General features: G+C 35.9%; 2 protein-coding genes across 5 annotated transcripts in view; both read left to right on the forward strand.

Moving 5' to 3' along the window:
- Nucleotides 1-17,025, forward strand: part of OR2D2 (olfactory receptor family 2 subfamily D member 2) — a 35,153-nt gene extending 18,128 nt beyond the window's left edge. For 2 of the 4 annotated variants that reach the window (XM_063641165.1, XM_063641167.1), the window contains exons 3-5: nt 1,417-1,489; nt 5,204-5,821; nt 6,467-17,025. In XM_063641165.1, the coding sequence (XP_063497235.1) occupies nt 12,123-13,070 (948 nt within the window). In that variant the 5' untranslated portion in view covers nt 1,417-1,489; nt 5,204-5,821; nt 6,467-12,122 and the 3' untranslated portion in view covers nt 13,071-17,025. Of the gene's footprint in view, nt 1-1,416; nt 1,490-5,203 lie in introns of all 4 variants that reach the window. The other 2 variants (XM_063641164.1, XM_063641166.1) reach the window with 1 other exon arrangement.
- LOC129483902 (olfactory receptor 2AG2) overlaps nt 1-18,590 on the forward strand; it is a 157,375-nt gene that overhangs the window by 15,540 nt on the left and 123,245 nt on the right. The window contains exon 2 of the mRNA XM_063641162.1: nt 1,417-1,489. The gene's annotated coding sequence lies outside the window, so the exon portion shown is untranslated. The remainder of the gene's footprint in view (nt 1-1,416; nt 1,490-18,590) is intronic.

Raw genomic sequence — 18,590 nt, forward strand, 5'->3', positions numbered from 1 at the left:
GTGTGACCACCTTACATAGTGGAGTATAATTTGGTTAGCACCGTCCTAATATCAACATGACAATGAAGGCTTTAAATGTGTTGTTATAATAAAGTTGCATGCTTTTACTGCACATAAAGTTAAGAGCTGGACATAAAGTTAGAGCTTTTCTTTTGAGGAGATAATTCACATCAAAGGACAGTTTTGTAGAATGAGACTTCAGTTTGTTAAACCATTAAATCAAGAACTTGGTTTGGCCTCATCAAAATGGAATTATTCTTATAATTCTCTCTAGCTAATAACATCAAAACAAAGGCAAATTTTATATCTAAATAGTATATCCATATCCTCTAAAGCAGGGGTCCCCAATCCATGGGCCATAGACTGGTACCAATTCCTGGCCTGTTAGGAACTGGGCTGCACAGCAGGAGTTGAGCAAGCAAAGCTTCATCTGTATTTACAGCTACTCCCCCATCGCTCACATAACCACCTGAGCTCGGGCTCTTGTCAGATCAGTGGCGGCATTAGATTCTCATAGAAGCGTGAGCCCTATTGTGAACTGCACATGTGAGGGATCTAGGTTGCATGCTCCTTATGAGAATCTAATGCCTAATGCTCTGTCACTGTCTCCCATAACCCCCAGATAGGACTGTCTAGTTGCAGGAAAACAACCTCAGGGCTCCCACTGATTTTACATTATGGTGAGTTGTATAATTATTTAATTATATTTTACAATGTAATAATAATATAAAGTACACAACAAATATAATGCACTTGAGTCATCCTGAAACCATCCCCACCAGTTCATTGTAGAAAAATTGCCTTTCGCAAAACCAGTCCCTGGTGCCAAAAAGGTTGGGGACCACTGCTCTAAAGGCCAAAAGATGTAAAAGAAAAATGGTGGAAGACCTGAGTTAGATGGTAGTATAGCCATGTGAGGTTGAAAAAAATGGTCAAGTCAATCCCTCAATCATATTTCAAATGGCAATTTAGTTTCAGCAAAACATCACTAATCACATTAAGTAGATGTTATTAATTTGAATCTTCTTGTTTTATTGGTTTTGTAGCTTGGCTCATACATTATTTGCAGCTTTTTTTTGGTTTCATAGCACATATAAACCTAACTCATTAAAATAATTGAGCTATAGTCCATAATATTACCCAAGTGTCTATTAATCTATATTAATGGACACTGGTGTTATGATGTGGTCTGGCTGTTTTGTCCCCTCCAAATCACACGTTGAAATGTAATCCCCAATTATTGGAGATGGGGCCTGATGGGAGATGTTTGAGTCGTGGAGGCTGATTCCTCATGAATAGCTTGGTGCCCTCCTCCGCATAATGAGTGAGTTCTAACTCTGAGTTGACGTTGCCTCCCCACTCTCTCTTGCTCCTTGTCTCACTTTATGACATGCTTTCTCCCTCTCCTGCCTTTAGTGGAAGCTTTCTGAGGCCCTCACCAGGAGCAGATAGATGCTGGTGACATGCTTCCTGTACAGCCTGCAGAACTGTGAGCCAAAACAAATTTATTTTCTTTATAAATTACCCAGCCTCAGGTATTCTTTTATAGCAATGTAAATGGACTAATGAAGGTTATTTTAAATCTTTAGACATTAAAACAGTGCCACAGTGAACGTCTTTAAAAATGCATGCTTGTGCCCTGGTCAGATATACATGAAGGAAAAGTTTCTTGAGGCTTGATTTCTGGTCTAAAGATATATTTCTTTTAAATATCAATAGATATGGCCAACTTCCCTATTAAAAGGTTGCATTTATTTACACTCCCATCAAAGACAGTTTCTATTTAGTTTTATCTTTACTAACATTTGATGTCTTCAAACTCTTTAATTTCACTAACCTTTTATGTAAAAATGGTATCTCATTGTTAAATTATGTGATACTTTATACTTGAGGATGCATATAATATTCTATGTTTATTGGTCATTTTCATTTCTGTTTTCTGTGAAGTGACTGGTAATTTTCTTTGTTTATTTTTTTTAAAATTGGGCTGTTCAACTTTCTTTTACTGCTTTGAAAAATCCTTGAATAACATGAAAAAAATAGCTCTTTGATTTTACCTTGGAAATAAGTTGCTTTGTGTTTTTCCAGATGACTTTCTGTATGTATTTTTGCATCACATGTGTATTTTATAATTTAATCTAAGCAAATCAAGAAGTCTTTACCCTTCTGATTTTTTGTTAATATTTGAAAGGCTGCTGTTTTTAAAAGTTATGCTGTTTAAAAACCACCCATTTTTTCTTCTAAGATTTTCCTAGGTTACTTACATATATGGCTTCATTTACCTCTTTATACATCTAAAATTTGTTTTGATGTAATCAGTAAGATAGAAATCCACCTTAGATGTTTTCCGAAAATGCTCTGTTAGTACCACTTATGGGAAAATGTCTCAGTGATTTTAAATCTGTTTTATACAAGATACTAAACTTCTGCTGGATTCAGTCTATTTTTGTTTCCTGTAGTCTGTTCCTTTTCTGACGTTATATTTCCATACAAATACCATGCAATCTTAATTTCTTTTTTGTTGTTGTTGTTATTATTTGTTGTTGTTATTTGTTTATCAGATGCAGAGGAATGAGTGAATAATATTCCTCAGTATATGACACATTGCTATGCATTCAAAGTCATTTCAAAGCCCCTCTCTTGTTATTTATTTATTTACAGTTTTTTTTTTTTTTTGCTTAATTTATACCCAAACTTGATTCCTACTGACCCTGTAACCATTCTAAGGTAAGCAATACTTTTGTTTTTGAAAAATGACATTTTTGTGACTGTATTCTTAATTTACATAAATGATATTTTGCTATATGCCTCTTTGTTTCTCCCTTTTCCACCCACCTCTGTCTTTAAGATCATTCAAGTTGCATGTGTGTATCTAATCTCTTTCTAACTGCTGTGGGATCTTCTTTGGTATACATCTGTCACACTTTCATTCATTTTCTCTCCCGGTGAGTAAAGTAATATCCAAATTACACAACACCTCACCAATACAAGCAACAGAACAACAAACATTTCAGGAGTGTACCACATATGTCTGCAACACAATGTTTTTGGCTCTATCTTTAACAGTAGTGACTATAACAGAATAAGCAAGTATAAAGGGACCAAATAATTGCCAGATTCCTTTCCAGGGTGGCTACACTTCTCTACATCTTTCCCAAGTAAATGAGTGTTATATTCTACTTTTTTGTCAACACTTTACAGTATCTGACTTCTGAATATCTGCAGGCCTATTAGATATATCTTTGTTGCTCTAATTTGCATACCTTTGATTACTGATGAATTTGAGTATTGCTTTATATTCTTGTAGCCCAATGAAGTTACTTTTTAATAAATTCCCTTTTTATTACCTCTGCTCTGTTTTTCTTTTGGAGGTTTCTTCCTCTTTTATTGGTTTTTAGAAGTTTATTGTAAATTCCTGATATTAGATTTTTGTTTCTTTTTGGTTTTAAACAGTGCAAATATCTCGTCGATTCTCTCATCTGTCTTTTAGTTTTGTCTATGATGTCCTTCGTTGAAGACAATTACCAGATTTTTATGAAATCAAATTTATCAAAATTATTATTATGGTTTGTGCTTTAGAAGCTCCTCACTCTAGGTCAGAAAGATGTTCTATGTTTTATTCAATTGTGCCATTGTTCTCTTGTAACTTTTAGATATTTAATTCATTTAGAGTTTACCTTCTTCTTTCATGTTAGGTAGGAATCCAGCTTTATTTTTCTCTGTGTAGTAAACCCACTTTACTAACATTATTTAATAAACTATTTTCCCTTCCTTGATGATTTTTGGACTTAACATCATTGTATATTCGATTTCCACATGGGTCTATCTATGAGGTCTTCATTCTCCTCTATTTGTTTATTAGTCTTTTATTTTTTGCAACAGTGCCGCCTGGCTTTGTTTACTAAAACATCACTGTTTGAGATTGATCTATATGGTTATTTGTAGCAGTAGTTTATCTATTTTAAATTATTTGATAGTATTCCACTGCATGACTGTACCAAAATTAATCTTTTCTATTGCCCATATAAATTTATAGTTTCCAGTGTGAGATATTATGAATAAAGCTGTTATAAACATCTTTGTATACATTTTTGGTGGATATAAACACTCATCTCTATTAGCTATGTGCTCAGGAGTGGAATTACTGAGTCATAGGGAAGGCATGTTTAGCTCTGTATTCAAAGATACTTCCAAATGGAACTTTAAAATTGACTCTGAATTTATGCTCCCATAAGCAATGTAAATTGCTCCACATCCTCAGTCATTTTATCCTTTTTGATGAGGATTGGTGGCATTTCACTATGGTTTTTGTTTATATGCCCTGGGGGATAATTATGTTGTGCACCTTTTCATATGCTTATTAGTTATTTTTATCTCCTATATTGAAAGTGCTTGTTCAAGTCTTCTGCCCATTCGAAAAAACTGGAAATTTCCAACTTTTCTTATTCATTTTTACTAGTTCATTATATTCTGGGCATCACACCTATAGCTCACTGTCAAGTTCTTAAAATAATATGTTTATAAATACAGACAAATGATAAAATGTGACAAAATAATAATTGGAGAATATGAGTAAGAGAGGTATGAGAGTTTTGTACAATTTTAACTTTTTTGAAAATTTGAAATTATTTTTAAATACAAAATTATAAAATAACAAAAGTTTACCAAATATAAAATTTACACATGTATTTTGATGAACTTTCCTTTGTAACTTTAAAAACAAACTGATGGAAAAATCAGTAAAGATATGAAGTTTTTAACCATCCATTGACAAACTTGGCCTGATAGACTATCCTATTCAGTCGTGTTTTGTGAGAGCTGGTCCATGTTCAGTTGGCTTTTTGTCTTAGGATAGTCATTCAGGAGTTGCAATTGAAAGAGTGGGGTTTGCGCCAGAGGCTCTCTTCTTTTCAGACCCTGATCTCCACTCCCTCCACTCATGCCCAGCACGGCTTCAAGTACTCTTTGGAGGAATTTTAAAAAGCTAATCAGAGTACTTGAAGGTTTTTCAGCCTCTCATCTTTCTGGGCAATTTAGGATTAATTTATGTGTAATAGATTTCCTGAACAATGCCAAAACTCAGATACCTATTTATAATCTCAATGCCCTAGCCGTGGTTATAATAATCAGAGAGAGTATTTATTGAGTTCTTACTACATGAATACGTTATGTTAATCACATTCATCTAATTATTATTATCTAGGTCACATCACATTTATACTCTACAAATGACGAACTTTCTCGAAATTATACAGTGTATGGAGTAGACTTAAGTTGCAACCTAGTATTTTTTCCTTCAGAAACCAAATACTTAATTGCAACAATACAATGCTTCCCCAAAGAGAAGACATGTAAGAATTCATGATGGGACCTGTAAACAGAGATGTGACTGCTAACTGCATGTTATTTTCTGCCCTCCTTATAACCATTTGGGAACCTTCTGAGAGGAAGCACAGCTCAAGATCCCCCCTAATGATTCAGGATTCTCCTGAGCACTTCACCTGCTCCAGAGACTGCTTCTAGTATCCCTGCTGTTCACCTCATTTAAATTGAACTATTGTTGCACAATATACCGTGAAGTCCATGATAAGACCTTTGGATGGAGCAGAAGGGCATGGGAGATGTGGGGATTCTCCTTCCTGCTTTGTTCTTGACTTTGGAGATTCTACTGAGCCCTTTGCCTTTATGAAAATATCCCTGCTGTCCATGTTCTGCCCATGCTGCCGCCAGTGCACCTGAAGCACTTTCCCATCAGTAGTGGAGTGTCTTTATTGGCTTTCCATGCCAGTTTGATCTTTCTCCATCATAGGACAAAATATTGGTAAGATTATTAGAGGGTGGGGGAAGATAAGGCATAAGATGAACAAAGAAGGGATAACCAGAGATATATTGGGAGTAAATTGGTTTTAACATTGTCATAGATTTGGTTTTTAAAATTCAACTAATTTTGTCCAAATAATCTGATTCATAGAGCAGCTAAATCTTCTGTAATAGATTTAGCCAAGGTTTTATTCCACAGTGGATCTACCTTATCAAACCACAATTACAATGCAAAATTACCTGAGAAGAAGAATCCTGACGCTCACCTTATGTAGATATAGGCAGAACTCTCGTGGAGTCAGTATTGTTCGTTTGAGTAGTGTTCTCTTGCATTGTTGAACTTGATTTGGAAGAAAGTAAATAGGTATGGATGATAAGGAATAGAGGATTTTAAGTGTGAAGGATCTTGGAATTAGAAGAGAAATTTAGTAGTTTTCTCTTGGTTCTTTATGGGTTTGCTCAGTCTCTTCTTCTTAAATTCACATCAGGTTAGATAGTGCATGTTTCTGTGACCCTGACTTCCTTTTCCATATCCAGTGACATATTTTATTTTTATAGAAATGAACTCACAAATTTATGTTAAATCTAGAAAAAAAAGTAAAGTGAAATGGCAGAAAGGTTGACAGTGAACATGATTTTCTTATAGGAGCTTCTTGACCCTGGGAGCAGATTCAACGTCACCTGGAGGAACATTTTGTCCTCTACATTTGCATGCGAGAATAACATTTGTAAGGAAAAATAAGGAGAGTTTGGGGTGCTGCCTTCCAGTGCATAATCCCAGGGTCAGTGAGAACTCCTAGCCTCTGACAAGTCATAAATCACACTCATCTCTTCCTTACATTCCCCTCTCTGTCTCTTGCTACTTTGGCTCAGGTCAAATCAGTTCAAGAAACATGTGTTGGACACTTATAATGTACCATGACTGCTCTTATTTTCTGTGAATAAAGATGATTCAGATGTGATCTCTACCCTTGACTATCTTACAGTCACAGAGAAAGAAAAATAATTTTAATATAATTTGTTAAGAGCTGTGATCGAGGTAAGTACAAGATGCTGTAGGTATACTTGTGCATCTAAGATAGACTAGTTGTTTGTGAATGTGTATATTGGTGTGTATATGTCCATGTGTATTGGAGGTAGGAATAGGGAAGGTTTGTGGAATTGTTTCTGGAGTATATTTTTCCTACACAGAATCTTAAAAAATTCATCTGGCTATGGTTATTAGCCAGATGAAGAAGGGATAGAAATCATAGCAATATCCTGTAGCTTCACTTTCATTAAATTAACTACTGACTGTAGTCATCACTTTAAATTTTGTGAAAGATGCTTAGTTTTGTGCTCAGTATCTTCTTTTGTCAAAACTGAGAAAGATTGTCTATCATTTAATTTTCCTTGAGATTTAGACACATTATTGATACAGTTGTAATCAAATTCTAAAAAAATAAAATTCTACTCTAAGAAGAGTGAAAATTGTGGCAGAAAGAGGACTGAGTCTAAAGATCCTGAGCTGAACCAAATCCCAGAGCCTCTAAGAACTAACCAGGTAGCACCTTCCACCAGATGGACAGCAATTCAAAATGTAGCAATGTTTAAATTACCTGTATTCTTAAAATTTATTTTTATATCAGCTGTTTTGATAATACACTATTTTTCTCTTTAGAAGCAATTCTCTATTAGTTTTATATGATAGATTATATAGATTCCTTAAACCAATATTGGCTGTGAATGTATGGATATTCCAAGGACCACTGTAGGCACTGGGGATGAAACAATTTGGCCCCTCCCCTCTGGAGTTCTTTAGTGTTAGGAACTGGGTTTTCAGTCTGTATCCCCAGTCTTTAGCATATGCTTGGTACACAGTATTTGCTCAAAAAATAAGATAATGATGAGTGCCCAAGGAAAGTAATGATACCTTGATTTAGTGGGCATGTCTCTGAGTAGAGGGACTATGCTGAGCAAAAAACAGTGGGGTGTAAAAATGCAGTGTGTTCTAGTTAGTTGGTATGGGATAAGGCTGGTAAGGTTGCCTACAGATGGATAAGGGAGGGTGGAATTTATCTATATTCAGTGTGGGGCCATAAGTAATCATCAAGCAGAGATGTAATTATTCATAATTATGTTTTATTTATCAGTTATTGAATGAGTTGATTTCCCTTGAAATAAAGGTAGGCACTTCTATAACTGCTAGGCATTGCAGTTTTTAGATATTGGCAGCATCTATCAAAAGTAAAGAGATGCCTACCCTTATATCTTCCGTCTTGGATAAAGCTCATATCTAGCAATTCGAATGTTTGTAGTTTACCTTACAGATATATTGGTAACAGTGAAAAACAATATATGTATAGGAATGTTCATAACATAATTGTTTGTGGTAGCATAAATTGGCCCCAATATTAATGTTCAACAATAAGAGAATAGTTAACTAAGTTTTGGTTTAACTGTAGTGTGGAATATAATGAAATCAATAGCAAGACAGGTATGGCTATATATATTGGTCAAGAGGTGTCTCCAAGATAATAGCAATTGTTGGGAAAATTAAGTCATTAAATCATATGTTAATTACAAAAGTGTGCATACTCATGTACATACACACATGCATATTTGAATTAATAGACATCTGGAAAGATGTATACCAACCTGTGATCTATGGTTACTAATGGAAAGGGTATTGGACTTGAGGGTGTTTGGAAAGAGACTTAGTATTACCATACATTTGGGTGATGCATGTTGGACACACCACACAACTTACCATTTAAAGTGTATAATTCAGTGGCTTTTAGAATATTCACAAAGTTGTGCAACCATCACCACAATCAATTTTAGAAGTTTTTCGTTACTCCAAAAAGAAATCATACATTCCTTAGTCATCATCATCCAGTCCTCCTATAACCCCAGCCCTAGGCAACAACCAATCTACTTTCTTTCTCTATAGATTTGCCTGTTCTTGACATTTAATATAAATGGAATCATGCAATATGTCATCCTTTGTGACTACTTTTTTCACTTAATATAATGTTTTTAAGGTTTATTCATGTTGTACCATGTTCAATCCTTTATATGGATATATCACCCTTTTCTTTTTTTTTTTGAGATGGGGTCTCTCTCTGTCACATGGACTGAAGTGCAGTGGAGTGACCTCAGCTCACTGCAACCTCTGCCTACCCCGTTCAAACGATTCTCCTGCCTCAGCCTCCCAACTAGGTGGGACTATAGGCATGTGCCATGATGCCCAGCTAATTTTTGTATTTTTAGTAGAGACAGGGTTTCACCATATTGGCCAGGCTGGCCTCTAACTCCTGACCTTAAGTGATACGCCTGCCTCAGTCTCTCAATGTACTGAGATTACAGGCGTGAGCCACCACACCCAGCTGATATATCACCTTTTCTTTATACATTCAAAGACATTTCACTTTTTGTCTTTGGATCACTGCACTTTTTGACTATTATGAATAATATTATGCCATAGACATTCATGTATAAGTTTTTGTGTGCAACATATGCTTTCAGTTCTCTTCAGTATATACCTACTGGTGGGATGGCTGATTCATGTGGTAACCTGCTAGCCATCCTAGTAGGTGTAAAGTTGTATGCTATTGTGGTTTTGGTTTGCATTTCCTTTATGGCTAATGACATTCAGCATATTTTCATGTGCCTCCTGGCCATTTGCATACCTCTTCTGGAAACAATGTCTATTTAGATTCTTTGCCCAGTTATTAATTATATTATTGGCTTTTTTATTACCAAGTTATGTTTCTTATATATTCTAAATATAAGTCCCTTGTCAGATATATAATTTGCACAAATTTTCTCCCACTCTGTGGGTTGTCTTTTCACTTCCTTAATGGTGTCTTTTGAAACACAAACATTTTTAATTTTGATGATGTCCAATTTATTAACTTTTTTCTTTTGTTCTGAAAAATATATATTTGGTGTATATTTAAAATACAATTAAGCAAACAAAATGTTAAAATTAAGTAACATATCTTCAAAACTGAGAAGGAATATAGAGTTCCTTTTAGGGATTAGGTAAGAGGCTTTCATCCTTTCAAAGATTTTAGAGTTTGGTGGCACTGGTTTTTATTTTACTATTGAATCAACATCCACACCTCCATTTACCTGATATAACGGTAATATTGTGTAACCATTACATTTATATGATTTGATATGAGACTGTTTTTGTTTTGACAGATTTTCCTAGATGTGTAAAAGAGGAGAATAACATAAAGAATAAAGAAAATGTGTATTTTGAGTTAAAAAAGAAGCTTTTAAATAATTAATCAGTACATTGTAAAGTAAAACAGTAAGGTGAAATTGTTTTCAGGCTCCTTCCTCTGGTGGTTAAAATAAAAGTGGAGAAGAGAAAAGAAATTAGGTCAAACTTTTCCCAGATTGGTTGTTAGTGGTAACTTTGGCCCAGGACAACTAAATTCCTGCCTGGAGAAAAGATGTTGTAGGAGAAATCCCAGGAAGTGAGGAAAGGAGTGTAGAGTCCATGGCTAACCAGTAGTGGGCAAAGGTGGAAGGGTTATAAATTGGATTTTGTCATACAGGTGATGCATGTTGGACTAAGCTGTTTGCTTAAGGCCTTCTGCCTACAAAGTGAGCGAGGAGCAATGCTAAAAATCTGAAGCACGAAACACTTAAGTAGAAGTGCAAAGGGACCTTCCTCCCAATGCCAAATTCCAACTTTAGTCTGAAGACCGATTAGGAATTGAAATCTTTCATTTCTTTGATTCACAGACCAATCCAGATGCTGAGACTCTGTTACTAGATTATGTAGGGTGTAATTATGTCTTTTTTTTTTTTTTTTTAAGAAATCTCCTGGGGATTCCTGTAACCCAAGTGAGTTCTGCAACTTGGAGTAAAATGTTACGTCTTTATTTTTATTTTCCCCTAACTGAAAGTTGATGTTTCCTTCCAATTTGAATGCAAGTAACCAACCCACACCAATATTAGAAGTATTTATGACTTTGTCAGCAGTAGTAATTATAAGAATTTTTATATTGTATTGCAGTTGTTAAAGAGATCTCCAAATATTTAAGCTCATCATTATTTTGAAATGAAGATGGTTATTGGACCCACCACTACATTTCAAAATTTTAGTGTATTGATAAAGAGGCACATATATTGCTGTTTACAAATCTGTTTTCTAAAATTATTTTGATAACTGTATTTTGATATAACTTGTTTCCTTGGTAATCCTATACACTTTATTTGATGTATTTAAAACATTATTCTGAGATACTTTCACCAGACAGTTAAAGGATTGATAGCCCAACCCGTGTATAGTATCTTAAACTTTACACTTTAAAGTAAATTTGTTTCCCTTCTTTTTGGAACAGCTCCACAAAATTGGATTATTATTTCCAAATTATTTTAAATCTCTCTAGGGATATTGGCAAACCTTCTAAACAACTCTGCTTAATTATGTGATCAAATTGTTATTTGTTTAATGAATTAATGGTCATTTATGAAATGAAGTTCTTTGCTATGTCTTATAAAGGACACAGAGGTGAAAAAGACATGGAAACTATTTTCAAAGGAACTTTTACTTTTGCGGGGGGAGTGGACAGCTAATGCATATAATTTTTAGCAGAGAGAGCTGGAGAGTAGTACTGTTTGGGCTGAGTATGAAACTAGCCACGCTGGTGGCTTAAAATGAAAATTCTGTTTTGATGATGTGTCTGTTATGTTGGAAGTTCATTCACAGTTGAGACTGAACAGAACTCAAGCTGAGGCTTCAGATAGGATTCCCAAGGGTATCCTGAGTTACTCTTTGGTTTCCCAGCTCCTATAAGACAGGTTAGTTTCTTAAATAAAACATACCAGTACTTTGGCTCTTTCCGATTTCTTATACCTTCGTGTCTGTCCTTTCGGGAAAATACAACAGAAAGCTACATAATCATAAGTGGGGAAGAGGAGATGTGACAAGAGCACTTAAGACTCAGGGGTTTTAGTTAAGAACAAACAGAAATTAAATGGCAGGACTTTATGGATGAATTCAGTCTGCATTTAATATTGTATTATTAAAAGTGTGGTATTCGGAGAAAAATTATTTTAAAAATCTACTCTATTCTTGCCAGATGACACCAGCAATGAATGCAACATCTTTTAAAGTTTGTTTTACAACACTGAAAATGTTCCAATGAAAGAAACATGATCATCTTATGAAGGGGGTTCTTGAAATTTTCAGTAGCAATTGGGGCAGTTCCTAAGCCTGCACTTCTGAATTATATAATTTTATAGGTATGCATGTCTATGGTTAGCACATAGTGACTTCTTACTGAAAAGGACAACGAACTATGAGACAGATAAATCAGACACAAGTGACAGAATTCCTCCTTCTGGGACTCTCTGATGGGCCACACACCCAGCAGCTGCTATTTATCTTATTCTTGGGTGTCTACCTGGTCACTGTGCTTGGAAATCTGCTTCTAATGTCCCTTGTTCATGTTGACTCCCGACTTCACACACCTATGTATTTTTTTCTCTGCAACTTGTCTCTGGCTGACCTCTGTTTCTCTACCAACATAGTTCCTCAGGCACTAGTCCACCTGCTTTCCAGGAAGAAGGTCATTTCATTCACACGTTGCACAGCTCAACTTCTCTTTTTCCTCATTTTTGGGTGTACACAGTGTGCCCTTCTTGCAGTGATGTCCTATGATCGTTATGTTGCAATCTGCAATCCTCTGCATTACCCTAGCATCATGACCTGGAAAGTGTGTGTCCAGCTGGCAACAGGATCATGGACCAGTGGCATTCTGGTGTCTGTGGTAGACACCACCTTCACACTGAGGCTACCCTACCGAGGCAGTAACAGCATTGCTCATTTCTTTTGTGAGGCCCCTGCACTATTGATCTTGGCATCCACAGACACCCACGTGTCAGAGATGGCCATTTTTCTTATGGGGATTATGATTCTCCTCATACCTGTTTTTCTGATTCTGATATCCTATGGCCACATCATAGTAACTGTGGTCAAGATGAAGTCAACTGTGGGGAGTCTCAAGGCATTTTCTACCTGTGGCTCCCACCTCATGGTGGTCATAATTTTTTATGGATCAGCAATTATCACTTACATGACACCCAAGTCTTCCAAACAGCAGGAAAAATTGGTGTCTGTTTTCTATGCAATGGTGACTCCCATGCTTAATCCCCTCATATATAGCCTGAGAAACAAGGATGTGAAGGGAGCTCTGAGGAAAGTAGCCACAAGGAATTTCCCATGCAGGCTTGGAATCTCACACTGACAGTGAGCTCAGAGAACCTTTTGGCTTCCTACTTCAAAGACTTGCTGGGAAGACATGGAATCAACCCAGGTGGATTGGATTTTTTAAAATGTACATTGGCACACTTGGTTTCTCAAGTCACCTGCTTGGCTCCCTTCCAAGTTGTACTTTGCTTCTTTTTTCTCCTTTGCTTTTCCTTCCTTACTGTTCTAAAGCTTTTTAATAAACTTTCCCTCCTGCTCTGAAAACAAAAGTACATATACACCATGGAATACTATGCAGCCATAAAATAGAATGAAATCATGTCATTTGTAGAAACATAGATGCAGCTTGAAACCATTATCCTGAGTGAACTAGCACAAAAACAGAAAACCAAATACTTCATGTTCTCACTCATAAGTAGGAACTAAACGTTGGGTACATATGAAGACAAAGGTGGGAACAATAGACATTGGGGACTACTAGATTATGGGAGGGAGGGGGAAGGGTTTAAAAAACTACCTATTACCTACTCACTACCTGGGTTATGGATCCATTTGTACTCCAAATCTCAGCATCACGTGATATACCTCTGTAACAAACCTGCGTGTGCACCCTCGATTTTAAAGTAAAAGTTGAAAAGAAGAAAAAAATGCACATTAGATTTCAGATTTTCACACCTATATGAAAATAGAATATAAACCATGTCATTAGTAATTTTATGTGGATGACATGACAATAAAATAGTATTTTGATATATTGGATAAAATAAAATTATATTATTAAAGATTTGCTGGGTAGCCCTCTTCTTTGTGAATCTAAAATATGGTAAGACTTAAAGTGATGGATATGGTAATTACCCTGATTTGATTATTATACAATGTTTCCATGCATTGAAACATCACACTGTATTCCCAAACTATGTATAATTATGTCAATTGTAAATTTAAAATTAATAAAAAATATGGTAAGATTCTTATTCTTGGGCCTTATCCGTAGACACACCCTCTATCCTTCATCCTGCGTTTCTTTCATAGAAGGAGAAGGACAATAATTCATGGAGCAATCGGAAGGAGGATATGCTTCCTTCTGGTTGGTCCTTTGACACCTAAGGGTTGAGAAATCCCCCGAGAAACACACACATTTTATAAGCCTTGTAAAATCTATCTTTTTAATAATGCTGTGTATTATCAACTATCTATTTCAGATCTTACTCCAAGTCCTTTATCTTTTGGTACTTCTGAATCTCTCTGCATCATCAAATGATCAATAAATAAACAGACATTACTGAATCACTTACTATGAGCTAGGTGCTACGTATGTGTTGGCACGTGCACCTGTATGTGTGCTTAACGTGGGTAATGAAGAGCATGGGTACAATGAAGCAGAATATATGAGCTCTGCTCTCCTTCTCACACTCTTTTAGAAACATAAGTATCATATTTATCAGGATACATCTTCATAAAGATGAACATAGAAGTTGTGGAAACCAGCAAGAAATAGTGACATACTCCAAGAATAGTGACATATAGCAAGAGTGAGAAGCTGTAATTAATGCTAAGCCTGAATGACCAAGAGGAGGGAACTAGAACCTGGAGAGGGTAGAAATATGCTAAGGGCACAAGAAAGTAACTGTGGACTTAGGCTATATGAAGGCAAGGAAGCCATGGGAAGAAATATTTCTCAAGCCCATTTTCCACCCACTTTCCGATCCCCTGCTATTGTATTCCAATTAGAAGCCAGGGAACAAGGACCCTTTTGGTATAATCCATAAAAGACATCAAACATTCTGCAGCACATAGCAAGCTGAAAAAGGATAGAAGGTAGATCTGGAAAGGTCAACTGGTGAAGTACACACCTTTTGCCCTCAGCATCCACATCTTCTTTCAGTGATTAATTCATATTCCTAATACAGGGAACACATAAAGTTCCATTAAGAACTTTATCATAGCAGCATGATATCAAGTAGCTCACACTTCTACTTGATACATAAAAGAATAGCTCCTGTCATGATTATTTATATAAGAAAGTTGAAAGAGGAAGAGCAAAAAAAGCAAATAATTAGCAGAAAACATAGCTATTGTAGCTCCTAGTCCTGCCCCAGACATAAATTGATAATTATAGCTTGTTCTTTCACTACCCTTTCATGGATTTCTTATTTTCTGCCTTAAGCTCAGCTCGCTGGAGTTTTTTTTAACAGGTGTGGCAACCTAAAACTTCTTACCTGTAAAATTTGAGTTCTTGATGATTCTGTGGTTTTTTTTTTAACTTTTAGTTTCAGGGGTACACGTGCAGGTTTATTATATAGGTAAATTGCGTGTCACGAGGGTTTAGTGTACAGATTATTTCATCACCCAGGTAATAAGCATAGTACTTGATAGGCAGGTTTTTTTATATTCACCCTTCTCTTACCCTCAACCCTCCAGTAGGCCACAATATCTGTTGTTCTATTATTTGTACCCATGTGTACTCAATATTTACCTCCAACTTATAAGTGAGAACACACAGTATTTGGTTTTCTGTTCCTGTGTTAAGATAGGATAATAGCTTCTAGCTCCATCTACGTTGCTGCAAAAGACATGATCTTGGTCTTTTTCATGGCTGTATAGTATTCCATGGTGTATATGTACCACATTTCCTGCTATTGATGGGCATTTAGGTTGATTCCATGCCTTTGCTGTGCGAATAGTGCTGCAATGAACATAACCATGCACGTGTCTTTATGGTAGAGTGATTTATATTCCTCTGGGTATATACCCAGTAATAGCATTGTTGGGTCGAATGGTAGTTCTGTTTTAAGTTATTCAAGAAATCACCAAACTGCTTTCTACAGTGGCTGAACTAATTTACATTCCCACCAGAAAAGTGTTCCCTTTTCTCTACAACTTTGCCAGCATCTGTTTTGTTGTTGGTGTTGTTGTTGTTTTGACTTTTTAATAGTAGCCATTTTGACTGGTGTGAGATGGTACCTCATTGTGGTTTTGATTTGCATTTCTCTAATGATTAGTGATGTTGAGCATTTTTTCATATGCTTATTTGCCACTTGTATGTCTTCTTTTGAAAAGTGTCTGTTCCGCAACCTATAGAATGGGAGAAAATTTTTGCAATCTATCCATCTGACAAAGATCTAATATCCAGAATCTACAAGGACCTTAAACAAATTTTCAAGAAAAAGCAAACAACCCCATCAAAAAGTGGGTGAAGGATATGAACAGACACTTCTCAAAAGAAGACATTGATGCGGCCAACAAACATATGAAAAAAAAAAAGCTCATCATCACTGGTCATTAGAGAAATGCAAATCAAAACCATAATGAGATACCATCTCACACCAGTTATAATGGTGATTATTAAAAAGTCAGGAAACAACAGATGCTGTCAAGACTGTGGAGAAATAGGAATGTTTTTACACTGTTGGTGGGAGTGTAAATTCACTCATTCAACCATTGTGTTCAACCATTGTGGAAGACAGTGTGGCAATTCCTCAAGGATCTAGAACCAGAAATACCATTTGACCCAGAAATACCATTACTAGGTATATACTCAAAGGATTATAAATCATTCTACTATAAAGACATATGCCCACATACGTTTATTGCAGCACTATTCACAATAGCAAAGACTTGGAACCAACCCAAATGCCCATCAGTGATAGACTGGATTAAGAAAATGTGGCATATATACACCATAGAATACTATGCAGCCGTAAAAAAGGATGAGTTCATGTCCTTTGCAGGGACATGGATGAAGCTGGAAACCATCATTCCCAGCAAACTATCACAGCAACAGAAAACCAAGCACCGCATGTTCTCACTCATAAGTGGGAGTTGGACAATGAGAACACATGGACACAGGGAGGGGAACGTCACCCACCGGGGCCTGTCGGGGGAAGGGCTAGGGGAAGGATAGCATTAGGAGAAATACCTAATGTAGATGACTGGTTGATGGCCGCAGCAAACCACCATGGCACGTGTATACCTATGTAACAAACCTGAATGTTCTGTACATGTATCCCAGAACTTAATGTGTGTGTGTGTGTGTGTGTGTGTGTATAGATGTAGTGGGATATTGAAATCTCCTACTATTGTTGTGTTGTTTTCTATTTCTCTCTTATAATTGTCATATCTTCCTGGTAAATTGACTCTTTTATCATTAAATAATGTTTCTGGTAAAAAAAAATTTGGATACTAAGTAAATTTTTAAATATATTTACTTATATTACTACTATTTTTATGGTCTCCATTTCTTTAAATACCAGATTTTCCTATGGTGTCTTTTTTTTTTTTTTTTTTTTTTTTGAGAGAGAGAATCTCCCTCTGTTGCCCAGGCTGGACTGCAATGGCACGATCTTGTCTCACTGCAACCTCCGCCTTCCAGGTTCAAGCAATTCTTCTGCCTCAGCCTCCGGAGTAGCTGGGATTACAAGTGTACGCCACTATGCCCAGCTAATTTTTGTATTTTTAGTAGAGATGGGGTTTCGCCATGTTGGACAGGCTGGTCTTGAACTCCTGACCTCAAATGATCCACCCACCTTAGCCTCCCAAAGTGCTGGGATTTACAGGCGTGAGCCACCGCACCTGGCCTGTGTATCATTTTTCTTTCTGCCAACAGGACATTCTTTAATATTTCTCATGGTGTGGGTTCTGCTGGTGATAAATCTTTGAGATCTTGTATGCCTGAAGACATCTTTATTTGCCTTTCTTTCTGAATGATATTTTTCCAAGTGTAGAATTTCAGGTTGAAAAATTGTTATTCTTTTGAATACCATAAAAGTCTTGCTTCATTTTCATTTACCTGTATTGTTTTTCATGAGAAATTTGATGTTATTCTTATCTGTATACCTCTATACATAGAATGCCTCGCCTCCCTCCCACTGGCCACTTTTGATGTTTTCTCTTTATCATTGGTTTTTGAGCAATTTGATAATTACGAGCCTTTAGTTATGTGTCTTCTTTTTTTGTGCTTAGCATTTACTGAGTTTCTTGATCTGTGGTTTATAGTTTTAATTAAGTTTGGAAAATTTTCGGCCATTATTTCTTCAATTTTTTTTTCTGTCCTCTCCTCTGCCTTGGTGATGACAACTACCTTCATGTTACACAGTGTGAAGCTGTCCCATAGCCCACTGATTTTCTTCTCATATTTTGTATTCATTTTTCTTTTATTTTGCATAATTTCTATGGCTATTCATCAAACTCACTAATCTTTCATCTGTAATATTTAACCTGCTGTGAATCCCATTCAGCATATTTTTTACCTCAGATATTTTAGTTTTCATCCCTAGCAGTTTAATGTCTTTTATTTATAGCTTTCATGTCTCTACTTAACTTTTTAAACTTATGCAATAAGATTATAACTTTTAATATTTTTCTCTGTTAATTGTAACATTTGAGTCAGTTCTGGGCTGATTTATACTGATTTTTCTCCTCATTATATAAGTCGTTATTTCCTTGCCTCTTTACATAACTCATAATATTTTATTGAATGCCAGACATGGTGAATTGTACTCTGGTGGATACTGGGTATTTTTTGTATTCCTATAAATCTTCTTGAGCTCTGTTTTAG

This window comes from Symphalangus syndactylus, chromosome 6 (assembly GCF_028878055.3).
Source record: "Symphalangus syndactylus isolate Jambi chromosome 6, NHGRI_mSymSyn1-v2.1_pri, whole genome shotgun sequence".
Lineage (NCBI taxonomy): Eukaryota > Metazoa > Chordata > Mammalia > Primates > Hylobatidae > Symphalangus > Symphalangus syndactylus.